Source organism: Gossypium arboreum, chromosome 8 (genome assembly GCF_025698485.1).
Source record: "Gossypium arboreum isolate Shixiya-1 chromosome 8, ASM2569848v2, whole genome shotgun sequence".
In the NCBI taxonomy this organism is placed as follows: Eukaryota; Viridiplantae; Streptophyta; class Magnoliopsida; order Malvales; family Malvaceae; genus Gossypium; species Gossypium arboreum.
In genome coordinates, this window is record NC_069077.1 from 90,953,271 (window position 1) to 90,969,011 (window position 15,741).

The window sequence follows — 15,741 nt, forward strand, 5'->3', positions numbered from 1 at the left end:
TGGCTAATCATGATCATATTTGGTATTATGTATGTCAAATTGCTAGCTAATCCATGGAAACCATGAAATAGGTAAAATTTACCATAAAATAGATTCAGACAGCAGCAGTGACGTGAGTTTAAAAATCACTAAAAATAGTAGAAATGGAATTAAATAATGAATAAGTTATGGAATCGAAGCTTGATGAGTCTATTTTCATATGGAATAAGCGAAACAGGTATATGAGCTATATTTTATGAGATGTTTAAATTTTTGTGAAACAGGGCCAGAGCGATTTCTGGATCCCTGTTCTGACTTTGGAAATTCACCATAAATTTTACAAAGATAATTAGAAATCACACTTTATATGTACAGATTCCTTATTGAGTCTAGTTTTATTAGAGACAAACGGCATAGTCATTGAAGCTCTGTACAGGGAGATATCTGATTCGTAATACACAGAGGTCAGAGTAGTTGAACCCTGAAATAGGGGAGACTTTAACTAATAAACTGTACTAATTGGCCCAACCAAAAATTCTAGAAAAAAATTAGTAGATATATATATGAGTCTAGTTTGAGGAAAAATTTACGGAATTGGATTTCGAGTTTCGTAACTCGAGATATGATTTTTAAAGCGACTGTGATGCAGTTAGCCAGCTTGTCTGGAAATTTTAAAATGAATTGTATGAGCTGTTTAATTAATGAATTAAGTCCGTTAACACCTCGTGTTCGACTCCGGCAACGGTATCGGGTATGGGGTGTTACATTGTATGCCAGATTAAGTTACACGAACTTACCTCCACACTTGTTCGCGTAAAAGTCTATTAATCCGAAATCTTTTCGTTTCCTCGATCTAACCTCGAATTAGTGTTGTCCAGATCTATATAAATGAATTTGACTATCAATTTCACACATTTCATATTTAAATGGACTCAATTTACGTCCTAGGAAAAATTATCATTTTGCCCCTAACTTTTTCATAAATTTCGATTTTGTCCCTAGGCCCGAAAAATGAAACTTGTGCAAATTACTCCTTATTCCAAGCCTAACCAAAGCCCCATTAAAAATTTTCCAGCACATGTATTCATAAAATTTCATAATTTTTTATCAAATTTTACAACTTTTCATTTTAGTCCCTAAATCATGTTTTTATCAAAAATCATTTTGTAAAAGTTGTTTATCTATCAATAATCTTTCACTTTCTTTCATAAATTTCTAATTTCCAGCATATACATCCATGACCCATTTTCATACCTTGATAACTTTTCAAATTAATCCCTCAAATAGAGAGATTAAGCTTTCCTAGTTTCAAAAATACCAAAATTACTAAAAACGGGACAAGAGAACTTATCCAATTAAGCCTTGAAAGTTTCCTCTCTCTCTCTCTCTTAGGGTTTCCATAAAATTTTAGGTTGAAGATGACATAAAATAAGATGATTTCTTTTATCATCTTTTTAATTAATTAAGTATTTTAGTATTTCTAATTTAGTCGTTGCCCTTTTTCTATATTTCCATGGATGAGTCATCAACAAAAATCTACATACTTTTCTTAATGGTCTAATTACCATATAAGGACCTCTAGTTTTGAATTCCATAGCTATTTGATCCTTATAGCTACTAGAATTCAACTTTTGCATTTTATGCGATTTAGTCCTTCTTGTAATTATGCACTAAATCGATAAAATTTTCGTATCAAAATTTTCACATGACATATCTACCATATTATGAACCATATAATAAAATAAAAATAATTTATATTTTTGGGTCAGATTTGTGGTCCCGAAACCACTGTTCCAATTTCATTGAAAAATGGGCTGTTACACCAATCAGAGGCATTTAAATTAATTTCATCACATTACAAAATTAGAGGCACTTCCACAATATCTGTACACATACCATATGTATATTTCATTCATTCTGAAATAATATCATTCATCTTTCACAACTATTTCTCAACTTCCGAATAGTAGACTTTTACTTTATACTTAATTGAAACATGTAATAATATATGTATAACTAATGAAATTTCACATTCGAACAATAATATAATTATAAAGAAATGCACATTTACAGATCATTACACTATGAACTTACCTAATTTATGTTTTCGTTAGACTCGCAAAGACTAATCCTAAATTTTCTCTTTTCCTCTATTAACCTCCGTACGACTCGATTCTTGATCTATATAATGATTAACTTCAATATATCAACTTAAAATACATATTCCAACTCATTTTATACATATAACCCTTAAGTTTTAATATTTACATATTTTCCCTAAACTTTTACATTTCTCACAATTTAGTCCCTAAACCCAAAATTCCAAATTTATCAAATTTTCATAATTTCTCATGTTAACCAAATTTTCACTTATACAACTATAGCTCATAATTATTCCAAATTCACAAGAATTCCTATCAATTTTAATATTTTAACAATTGAGTCATTTAACTAAAACTAACAAAAATCACTTTAGAAAATAATTTTAATAAAAAATAAGGTTACAACTTTAGCATTTAACATCAAGAACAACTAAGATTCATTAATGGTAAAATCCAAAATCTTTAACAATTTCAAAAATGAGGGTACGGGTTAGCTAGACCTACTTACAACGATCTCAAAAATATAAAAATTACAAGAAATGGGCTGAGAATTCATACCATGCAAGAGGAATTTGCTATTGCCAAAACTCAAGCCCTTCAATGGTTTTTCCCAATTCAATTTTTGGTGGTAAGAAACACTAAGGAAGATGATGGTTTATTTTTATCTTATTTACTTAAGTTATATTTATTTAATTACAAGATTGCCCTTCAATTAAACATACAATTTTAGAATTTTTCATGCCTTAACCATCCATTCTAAAATAAGAATGTTATGATTGCCATTTAAAACATTCCACTTATGTGATTTAAACCATCTAATCACTACAATTAAATTATAACTAGATTTTACAACTTTCACAACTTAGTCTTTTTTTTTAATTAACAAACTAAACAATAAAATTCTCGAATTGAACTTTCACTTATCAAAATAATAACTCTGTAAATGTTAAATAAAAATATTCAAGGGCTTGGTTTTCAAAAATGAGGTCTCGTTATCTCGTCTCTGACACCACTTGACTTTTGGGACAACCACTTATGCCTAACTTATTTATTTAATTGGCTAAAAATTATCAAATCAAAATTCTATATAAAATTATAATTGGCTTGTATTAATTAAATAATAATATGGGCTTACTCGTCGGATTTGTAGTCCTGAAACCACTGTTTCTAACACCATTGAAAATTGGACTGTTACACTAGGACTTTAAAATATGCAATTAAAGGAAGAATTATGTGTGGTGTCTGCAAGTGTATAGGTCAAATTGTAATATAGTTTATTACAACGAAATAGTTTGGAGTATTCCGAGGATCGTACCCAAGGGAGGTCTATTTAAACTAAATTAACAGTAAATCTTAACACACTAAACTAGGTTTAAGTAGGTACTAATTTACTTATCATAGTAAGACTAACAGTAAAATTAAGAGGTTGAAGTAACAAAGACTTAAGTACATAAATACTAAAAATACCAAATTAAATAATCAAGATTAACATGCAGAAGAATGATTAACATCCATGATTGTTATTAAACTAGACTCGAGAATTTTACCAATTAATTAAGAATTAACCTAGTTAATATCTTTTAGCTTATAACTAAATTAACTAATTGACTCAGTCCACTTATCTTTCAACCTAATGGAATTAAATCGGGCTAAGTTGAATTACTTCTAAGCGGAATACCCTTTCAGTCTCATCTACCTAAATTACTTACTAGAGTTGTCAATTCTGGGGTTTAAGCATATTCAACCTAATCATATTAATTGATTTATGAACCCTAAATCTAAGCTAACTACACCCATTTCGGTCAATTAATCTTCCTAAGGTTTTAATTACTGGCCGTTCTATATATAAATAATCCTATCCAATTATCAAACATTCAAACAATGCAAAATAATATAAGAAGGGATGAGAAATTCTCAAGAATCCAGTAAATCCAATAGTTGCAATAGATGGAACAACCACATTAACCCATGAACGATGTTGATTATTGAATTGGATTGAAGTGTAAACAAAAATAAAAATAAAAGAGAATAATGAATAAAATAACATCTATTAAAAATTGAAAAGTAATTAAACAAGAATTGAGAAAAATCTGAAAGCTAACTAAATACAAGCTAGAACCCTAAAATGAACTCCCCAAACTGATAGTTTAATGTAGTATTTATAGTTTAAGTCCAACTAAACTACAAGCTAAAACCCTAAAACTAACTCCCCAAACAGAAAATTTAATATAGTATTTATAGTCTGAGTGTATTATGACAATTTTAGGTCGATAAACTCTAAAATTACAAGCTAATATCAATTGTACGAGCAAAAACACCCTTTGCATAACTTTTGGTTCGTCAAGCCCAATGTTGTGACATTCAATAACCAATGTTGCGATTTTGTAGGAAGTTTGCTTAAATTTTTTTGTTTCTTTTTACCTCACCATTAATTTATGTTTCTTTGTAGGTAGTTTTCTCAATGTCACAATGTCACTACTATTTGGAGTCAATTTCTGTCTTCAGGCTACTGGTTTGAATGTCGTGACTTTGTGAAATGGATGTCTTGACTTTGTAAGCCAATGTTGCGACTTTGCTATCTTGGTGTTGGGACTTTGAGGCTAGTAGCTTGCCTTGTGGATGTTGATTGGAAATTTAGCTAAGTGTTGAGCTCGTTTCCAGTGTCACGACATCCATATTAAATGTTGCGACATTCAGGTCAGACCATCGACTCCTTCGCTTAGGTTATTTCCTGCACACTCGATTAACTTGTTAGTTCCACCTTAGGCCCCAATCAGCCTAAAAGGTCATTAAACATTACAAGAAACTCAATTTATTCAATCGAAACTAAAATCTAAATACTTCTCAAAATGAATGCAAATAACATAAAAGTACTTGGATACAAGCTCCTTAAATAGTGAGAAGAGCTTAATTTTCCATAATAAATTATAGAAGATCAAATTTCCCCATACTTGAGTCTTTGCTTGATCTTAAGCAAACGCATCAACACACAATATGCAACAATGACGACCCTTGAGCATACTTGATAATAGACAATTAGTTCGTAACATTAATGCTAGTAATGTCTTCTCTAACATGCAATTTCAATATGATATGTAAAACACTCATAGCTCCTAAGGACGAACATGAGAGTTCGCTAAATTACAATATCAAAGAGCTCAAAGATGATTAGGCATATGACTCCATTAAAACACACTACATAAATATGACATTTATATTAGAAGAATGTAAACAAACATATCTTGTGCAACTTATCATGACATTCACCCATGAATTAAATTGCTTAAGTCACATAGGACTTTTCGGCTTGTAAAGTTTAGAGACTTAAGATTAGTTCGAATTAATTCACACTTTGTATTCATATTAAATTTATTTGTACTATTATTAAATTAATTCAACTTTGAGTTACACTTGTATTAGTATTTTATTAATATAAAACTAATACGTATTGTAATAAATTAAACACATTCACATTAGAAAAGTTTTATTCCAACTAGTAACTAAAACATAAAAATAAAAGTTTAAATTTCACTATTATTTTCCTTGAGATTTTAATTATAGATTGGATTTTTTAATATTTTAATTATTAAAATAATTAAAAATTTTAGTTATATTCAGACTTGAGAATAATCTATGGTGTGATGAGTGAATTACCAACTCAGTAAATATATATATATATATGATCTCAAACGTAATTGAAGATAATTATGTCATTTATTATAATAAAAAATAACTATTCACTAAACTAATAAATAACTATCACAAACCATAATCATTCATGTATTTTTTTATTTTCAAATTTTAATTTATCTTTCTTTTCAAGTATTATATTTCATTAATATTATTATCTTAAAGAATATTATTTTTCATCCAAAGAATTAAAAACACAAATTCTAGTATTATTTTATATTAAAAATTAAGTCACAATTGCCCTTGAATTATAAATTTTTTTCTTACTTTGATATTTCATTTTCTGTCTTATCTTAGTAATTTAACTATAATTTTGGTCCCATTTTATCTTAAAAACTATGACCGTTCAACAAAAATATATCATTTGTCTTATTTCTATTGGCAACTTTTTTATATTGAGGTAAATTAGAATGAAAATGATTCTTCATGTATTATTGTGGGGTAAAAGGTTTTAAATAACATACAATTTAAAGTTAAATCATAACTTAAACCTTATATTAGTTATATAAATAAAATAAAATTTATACTTATATTAAGTCTTTAATTAAATTAGTGTTATGAATTCATCAAACATCAAATATTTAATTTTATCATTTTGACTAAAATCTCATTTGATATTTATATAAAATTTTAATAAATATATTTATTACAATTTTTTTCACCTTTGCCATAATCTAGAATTATTTAATTAAATCAAAAATAAATGCAATAATGTAATTGTTAGTAGATGCCACGGAAAGTAGATGGGAACGTGTTGCAAAATAGTTCACCAACTCGTCCTCCTTTATGTACTCATCTCACCTTCAAATTGTCCTTTTAACTTCTATATAAGGAAGCTGATTACAACAAGAAACCAAATAAAGAAGAAATAAAAAGGTGAAAGAAACTACTTTGTGCAAAAGCTACAACAACAACCAAAATGGATCACGAAAAGCCAGCAGCTTGTGTCCTTGATGCATCAACCTATGTGGGTTTTTGGATTCTCAAAGGACTGTTGAATAGAGGGTACACAGTTCATGCAGCTATTCAGATGAAGGGTAACTGCTAACCCCCCCTTTTTCTTCTTCTTCTTTGTCTGTTATTGGTGACTTCTTTCTTTGAGTTTGTTTCTTTTTGTTTTGAAACTTGTTTTCTCCTGTTAAGGATCAGAGACAGATATAGTGAAGAAAATTAAGGAAATGGAAAGAGTGGAGGAGAGATTATCAGTTTTTAGTGTGGATATTCTGGATTACCATAGCATTCTTGTTGCTTTGAAGGGTTGCTCTGCTTTGTTCTGTTGTTTAGACTGTCCAGATGGTTATGATGTAAGTCAAGATCAAATTCCCTTATTTTTGTTACGCTGGCTGGAATTTATTAACGTGGTTCATATGGGGGGCAGGATCTAATTGTGGATTTGGAAGTGAGGGGAGCAATCAATGTAGTTGAGGCCTGCGCACAAACAGATAGCATGCAGAAAATTGTATTCACTTCTTCCTTAACTGCAGCTATTTGGAGAGAAAACATTTGTTCACAGACAGATGTAGATGAGAGGTTTTGGAGTGATCAAGATTTCTGCCGCAAAATGAAGGTTAGCAAAATGAAACCCTTGACATTTGAATCCATATTTTTCCCAGCTCCTATTGAGTAGCCAAATAATTGCATACATCTTACGTAATTATTATGTATCTACTTTGATGTGCAGTTGTGGTATGCCCTTGCTAAAACACTCTCCGAGCAGGCTGCCTGGGCTCTTGCCATGGATCGAATGCTTAACATGGTTTCTGTGAATGCTGGACTAGTTGTTGGCCCTGCTGTTGCACAGCAAAATCCTTGTTCAACCGTGTCCTATCTTAAAGGTATAAAATATGCAAATAAGCTATGAACTCCGTCTGAAACAATACCATGTCTGCAATTATGTTTTATTTCAATCTGAAACAGGAGCTGCTGAAATGTTTGAAAACGGAGTTCTAGCTGTTGTGGATGTGAAGTTTTTAGCTGACGTTCATATTCGAGCTTTCGAAGATTCATCTACCATCGGACGATACTTTTGCTTCAATCAAATAGTGCATACTGAGGAAGAAGCTGTTAAACTTGTAGAAACCCTGAGCCCTTTGTTATCTTCACAACCCAAGTGAGTCTATTGTAACTCTGTTATTGTCATTAAAAAGAAAATAAAAATAGTGACGTCCTCAATTTATCATGCCTCTTAAATGCAGATATGAATGCCAAGGGAGCGAGGCCTATGCTGAGAGGTTGAGAACCAAGAAATTGAACAAATTGGTTGAAGGCACTGCATAATTGTGAAACTTGATTTTACCTTTTTTTCCTATCGATTATAGCTTCTTAACTTTATCAGATGATGTGTGTATATATATATATGTTCTTATTGGGAAAGATGTGCTGATTTTTCTCATCAGCATTTTTAGTGAATTGGCCGAATGGTAAGGAACTCCTTGGTATAAGCAGAACTTAGAACCCTTCTTTTAGCACTCGAAAAATTGCTTTCCTTCACAGAAAGGGGGAATATCCCAATGTTAGTTCAATATTTTTGGCCTTAATTTTTCATAGGAGTTTTCCTATGGCAGAGGATGACATAAGCATTTAAGTCAAATTGCAATGTCCAATGGAGGTATAGTCTTTCCTACGACAAAGGATGACACAAGGATTAAAGTCCAATTCCACAAATTCATGAATATATATATGAGATGTTTGAAACAGAGCTTGATTGCATGAACGCAACAGTCATCGACGGCTGAGTGGGGTGAAAGGTCACATCCCAATTCGTGAAAGCAATTATGACAATTATTAGTTTCTTCTTTTCTTGTTCATAATATCAAGCTTTTAAGACAAACATAACAATAACTTATAAGCTTAACTGCTCCATGAATAGGATCCATGGATCAAGTTTCCATACTCATCTCTAGAAATTACAGCAATCCCATAAAAGGAAATAAAGGAAAGATAAAAAAGTTCATTTTATGGGAAATAAAGGAAAGATAAAAAAAATCATTTTATTTGATAAAAATAGAAAAGTTCAAAATTGAAGTAAATTATAAAGGAAAGATAAAAAAATCATTTTATTTGATAAAAATAGAAAAGTTCAAAATTGAAGTAAATTATAAAGGAAAGATAAAAAAAATCATTTTATTTGATAAAAATAGAAAAGTTCAAAATTGAAGTAAATTATAAAGGAAAGATAAAAAAAATCATTTTATTTGATAAAAATAGAAAAGTTCAAAATTGAAGTAAATTTTCATTTTATTTATGGCTTTGTAAAGTAGAAAAGGGTAATATTTCTTTTTCTTTTTTTTTAAATACAGACTTCACCACTCACGTTGTTAGTTCAAATCATGATGTATGCATGGTAGAGATTTATTCTTGCCAAAGATGCGTGAATGGCAGAAAAGATAGTTGGAATAAATCAGGAGAGGGGTCTGTGGTAGTATATGCCATGATTAATTGATCAAGTGTCGTCCTCCACCACTACCGAAAGGTATGCTTTGTTAATGGGGTGCACTGCATATCAGCCATTATCAAAGGTGGGCTCACTTATTTTTTGTCGCTTTGCATCTGTTGCTTCGAAATGGCTGCTACGCTGGCTCACATGTACTACGTCATACTGCAGACTTTCCCTCGTCTGTTTTAATTTTTGTGTTAAAGATTAAAATATAAATTAATTATTATGTTAAAATTTTTATTTATGTTTATCATTAAATAGTTGTAATGTCACATATATTTTATGTTAAACAAATATTTGAATTGCAAATTAATTATCTTCATTGACCTATAGTTTATTAGATATTTAATAATTATTATGATGAATTACTATAAATATAAAAATTGAAATGATAAATAATTAAAAGAATAATGTAAAATCTAATGGAAGCGAGTTTTATTTTCTCAGCATCTTGTCCATTATTAAATAGACCAATATGAGAAAAATATTTTACGAATTTAACAAAAATAATAAACATGATCAAAATAAATGGTGTAAAATAAAAATACTGCTCATTGAAAATCAATTATAGAATCTATTATTTTGTATTTGTGGTTTTGCAAGGATTATTTTAATTGTGGTTATTAAAATTAGTATGAATATTTAAATATTTTTTTATTATTTTAAATTAATTTTATATATTATATTTTTAATAATTATTTAAAAATAACATAAATAATTATTTATTTAAGTTCATTTTAAATGTGATTTTTCAAATGATTATTAAAAAATTATTTATTCTTTTAAATATTTTTTAGTATTTGCCTATTTGCTCATTTAATCGCGTCATCGTTTAATGATAATGTTTTTAGAACCTAATCATGATTAAACTGATCCAACCATTTATTCCCAATCTGGTTGTTGATTCAACTAGTTCCAAAAATAAAAAAATTCAGATGTAATATTTTTTAATAAATTATAAAATGCTTTTTATCAATTAATATAAAAGTAACAGTTACAATGAAACTCAATAAGAGAACCAATTAAGTGGATGCCAACTAGTGTTTATGGTTCCAAAGCCAGCTTGAGTTGAAACCTTTATTCCTTCTCGTATTCGTATGAATTTGACCTTCGTTCTTCCTACAAAAATAAATTTCCATTTTCAAAATGGGATAATTTATATGTATATGCTTAAAAAAATTAATTTGAGAAATTATGTTGAAATTTTTTAAATTTACTAATCTACATTATTTTTAAGAAAAAAAGGAAAATATATATTATAGGACGTGCTTTTAGCCACGTTATCTAAAATAGCGTCCTAAAATATGCGTTTTCACTAAAAATTGGCACTTTAGTTTTTTTGGTCAAATAGTTAAATGTTAATGTTTTTATCTTTAAGTTTCAAGTTCGATTTCTCTTATACTTACATTTTTATTTTTCATTTCATGTTGTTTTTAAGCTTTTCTTTTCTTTTTTTAATTAATATTTTTAATACATTAGCTCTTTTGGTTACATGGTTAGATAATTGTGATTTTATATTAAAGTCCTAAATTTGATTCCACTTATAAACATTTTAATATATATTTTATTTTATATTGTTTCAAGCTTTTTTAATTAATGTTTATAATTAATAAATATATTTTTTAATTTTTTATTTATTTTATTTATTTTTTAATTAATAAATTTTTATTTATAAAATCAAGCAATTATTGCAAATATCATTATTTTTAGTAAATATAATTTTTATATGTGTAATATTTATTTTTCAATCTATATCATGAGTTTAGTAAATTGACATATTATATATGTTTGTGTATTTGAAATATTTTACATATAAACATAATGATATTTGAAATATTTCACATATCAAAATATTTGAAATATCATACCCATAATGTAGATGAAAAATAATGATGTTTGAAATATTTTACTTATTTGAAATAATAATGATATTTGAAATAATTATTTGATTTTATAAATAAAAGAGTTATTAATTAAAATAAAAGAACTTGAAAATAATAAATTTATTAATTATAAATATTAATTAAAAAAGTTTGAAACAAACATGAAATAAAATATACATATTAAAATGCTTATAAGAGAAATTGAACTTAGGACTTAAGAATGAAATCACAATTATCTAGTCATCTAACCAAAAGAGCTAATGTGTCAAATATATTAATTTAAAAAAAAAGCTTCAACCAACATGGAATAAAAAATACAAATATAATTAGAAGAAGAATCGAACTTAAAGTTTAAGGGTAAAAGCATTAATATTTAACCACCTAACCAAAAAAGGTTAAGTCGTCAATTTTCAGTGAAAACACATTTTGTAGGACGTATTTTCAACTAACGTGATTGAAAATGTTTTGTAGGATGCGTTTTTCTTTCTCTCTCCAAAACAGAATAGATCGATAAATTTAAAAAAAAAAACAACCTACTTTTTCAAATAATTTTTTCAGCATATTTCTAAAATTTAGCCCTTTCAAATTGGCTAAATAAAGCCTTTAGGGAAATATGTCTCTTTTAGGAGAGAGAATGTAAAAGCGCCTAAATTAAAAATCCTAATGGTAACTTTTTTTAACCCTATAAATACCCCTTAAATTTCATTTTTTTTCATTCACATCATTCTCTCAAACTCTCTTTAACTCTCTCAAACTCTCTCAAACCTTTTATTTAAAATTTATTTATATTTTCATTTAAAAACAATATTTTTTAAATTATATTGTATTTTATTCGTTCTGATCAGTTTCTCAAGAATGGATGCCTCTTTTATTCGCTTTGATGACAACCATATTTTTGCACCCAATTAGCAATGGTAATTCGTTATTTTTAAATTTTCATTATTTTTAATTTTTAATTTTAGTTATTTTTAATTATGTTAAATTTTTTTGATAAATCTAAATAATTTTTTTATGTTTTAAATAGGCGGACGATCGTGTGCTAAAGGCATTCATACATAATACGGGGGAGCCTCTGATCCCTGAAATTTGTGGGTACTTGCAAGAGGTTGGATTCTTGCAAGCGTCTCCTATGCAAAGGGGCTTCAAACTCGATCTCACATTAATCAGCTCGTTGGTAGAAAGATGGAGGCCCGAAACACACACTTTCCACCTTTCATGCGGTAAGTGTACAATCACACTCAAAGACGTAGCATTACAGCTCGGTCTGTTGGTGGATGAGCCAGTCATCGCGGGATCAGCGGTCATTCTGGGGAAAGTGGAACTCTTCACGACTGTAAGACCCTTAATTTGCCCGGGCCCAATAAAATAAAACCTATTAATAAGCCCACCCCAAACAACTAAAACCAAACCCAATTTCGAAAGCCCAATATGCAAACCCTAGCCCACAACCTATTTTCAGAAATCAGAAACCCTAGCTGCAAGCCTCAACCACCCTCTGCCGCCGCTCCTCTGACACCACCTACCTTGCAGCACCTCCACTTGCTCCACTTGCACCTGCAAAAGCCAAAAAGAAGAAAAGACAGCAAAAATAATAGAAAAAAAAAGCATGTAACAAGGCTATAAAAAGCCAAATCTAAAACCATTGTAGGATTCGGCCACTTTTCATCAATACAAAAAATAGATTTAAACACAAAAAACAGATCCGAAGGAAGAACATAAGAAGTTAATCAAAAAAGATTCATCACGTAGAGGTTTTGATTTTTTTTGCTTCCTTTTCTCTTTATTTTTTTTCCTTTGAATATATGTAGGCGTATTTCCTTTATTTTTATTTTTTTGAATAAAAAACAGCAAATACATATAGATATTTATATAAAATATAAAAGAAAACAAAAAAAAAAAAGTACCTTTTTATTTTTCCCGCCACCGTCCACGGTGGCCGGCGACGGAAGACGGCAGATCACGGCGGCGCCCTAAGGCCGGAGCTGGGCTCAGGCCAGAGAGAATTCTCTCCCCCCCTCTCTTATTTTTTTTCTTTCAAATGCTACAAATGATTTTTTTAAAAAAAATTTGGCCTTTTATAGCCCCCAAAACGATGTCGTTTTGGGGCTGCCTTTTAATCCCAAAATGACGTCATTTTGACTTGGACCGGATCGACCCGACCCAACTAGGATCCGCGTGTTGTTTAACAGAAGGGCTAATTGTGCTTTTAGCCCTTCCGTTTTTTTATTACTTTGCAATTAAGTCATTTTTTTATTTTTAATTTGGCCCCGAAATTTGTCGCGATTTTCAATTTACTCCTCGCTGATGTGCTGCGTTTTGATGGGAAGGAATAATTGCTATTTCGGTCCCCTATGTTTTGCCCGCGTTCAAATAAGTCCCTTTCTTTTGTTCTATTTCGAAATTCACCCCAAAACTTCATTTTTAATTCAATTTTGTCCTTTTTTCACCTTTTTCTCATTATTTTATTTTAATTTTAATATTATATATACTATTATATTTTATTACTATTATTATTATATTTATTATTTATTAGCATTAGTATTATTTTCACTTAATACTTATATGTATATATATTATATAGTATTATTAATATATTTTTTGTTATTATTATTTTCTTAACTTTATATATGTATATATTCTTTTAATATATTAGGTATATTTTAAATTCTATATTACGTATATATATATTTTTATACTATATTATGTATACATTCTTAAATATTATTAGTTATATATTTTATGTTATCATATATATATATATATGTGTCTAATGTTATATTACATATATACTTTAAAAGCTATATCAAGTAATTATATATTATGTACAGCTTTTTCTTAAATATTATATTATATATTTAAATACTAATACTATGTATATATGTTTTCAATATACATATATATGTTTACGTATATATAACGTTACTAATTTTCTTTTATTATTTTTATTTTCTCCGTACATATTGTCGTTTATATATTCTTATTATTACTATATCTATTATTTATTAGTATCTTACTATTACTATTATTAGAATTATTTTTAATCAATACTTATATGTATATACTATGTAAATATTTTAATATTATATTATGTATACATTTTTATATATTACGTATATATATCTTTTAATATTATATTTTTATTATTATGTATATATTTTAATACTATATATATAATTTTATTTTTATTATTACGTATATATTTTAATACATATATGTATATATTTATATATCGTTATTATTAGTTTTTTATATATTATTACTGTTTTCAATAAATATTCTATATATTTTAATATTTAATATACATATATGTATATATTTATATGTTTTACATATATATGTTCCCTACTATTTCATATTTACATTATTACTATTATTATCATGTTTAATACCATATGTATTATTATCGTTTTATACTATTATAATATTATTATTATCGTTTTCGTTATCATTGTCATTTTATTTTGCCATGTTTTATTTATTTTATTTATTTATTTTATTACTTATGTATTCGATCATTTCATTTTCCTCATGCATTTGTTTATATTTACATATTACTAGCCTTTCTATTATTTCATCTTTTATAATTGCTCATATTATTGTTTTTGACAACGTCGCACCTATTATTATGTTATTATACATATTAATACCATAATTTGCTTTTATGTTTTACTATAAATCACGTTATATTTTTTTACTCAATACATTAAAATAATTCTTTCATAAAAGTAATATTCCGTATTTAGTAATTCGAGACAATCGTGCCCTAACTTACTGGGTTTCAATTTTTCTCATTTAACCTAAATAACGGAATATTCTTTTAAATCACAATACGAGTGTTGAAATAAATGCTTACTCTCGAAGATGCGAGGTGTTGTGTCCTAACTTACTGAATACGACATCTTGTTACCTCGAGATAAGAGCTTTTGCAAATAAATGCAATATTCGGTATTAAGAAATTTGATAAAACATGCCCTAACTTACAGGGTTTCGAATTTTCTCATTTACCCTAAATAACCGAACATCCTTTTAAAAAATTAGAATACATTAATTTTAAATAAAAGCAAGCTCATTGTCAAAGTTCGAGATGCCGTGTCCTAACTTACTGGGCGTGACATTTTATTACTTCGAGATGGGAGAGTCCTTAACATCTGTTTTAATTTATTCGATCATTTTTAAATTAGCATTACAAAGAGGGATCGTAGTTTAAATTCTTTCAAAGTTTTCAAATCTTCGACACTAAGACACTAATTAATCAACTAGGTACCAATTTTGGGCGTATCAAGGGTGCTAATCCTTCCTTGTACGTAACCGACTCCTGAACATATTTTCTTGATTTGCGCAGACCAAATCATTGTTTAAATAAGTCAAACTATTTATTGAAAACAACCACTTTTATGAGGTGACCCGACACACCTCATCAAAAAAGATTGGTGGGGACTCCTCTATTCGTTTTCATTTTTCAAAATCTAAGTCGATTCCCGTTTTTCCAAAAAAATGGTTTCGACAACAACAATGTTGGGAAAGGTCCTGAACAGGTTCAAAGGTGGTTGGATATTGATCAACTGGTTGGAAAAAATTTTGATAAGCTTCCAGACGACGCAACAAAGAAGGTCATACAATAGTACGCTTGAGCATTCATCATGAAGTTAAT

General features: G+C 28.4%; 1 protein-coding gene across 2 annotated transcripts; it reads left to right on the forward strand.

Annotated features, from left to right (window-relative positions):
- Positions 1-6,573: 6,573 nt before the first annotated feature.
- Positions 6,574-8,212, forward strand: LOC108450380 (cinnamoyl-CoA reductase-like SNL6). 2 transcript variants are annotated; one of them, XM_053031993.1, is made up of 6 exons: positions 6,574-6,808; positions 6,921-7,075; positions 7,150-7,338; positions 7,453-7,606; positions 7,689-7,881; positions 7,967-8,212. In XM_053031993.1, the coding sequence occupies exons 1-6, from the start codon at positions 6,691-6,693 to the stop codon at positions 8,046-8,048; spliced, it is 891 nt and encodes a 296-aa protein (XP_052887953.1). In that variant the 5' UTR covers positions 6,574-6,690; the 3' UTR covers positions 8,049-8,212. The 2 variants fall into 2 exon arrangements, with proteins under 2 accessions (XP_052887953.1, XP_052887951.1); XM_053031991.1 differs by having other exon boundaries at positions 6,580-6,808; positions 6,915-7,075.
- Positions 8,213-15,741: the final 7,529 nt, after the last annotated feature.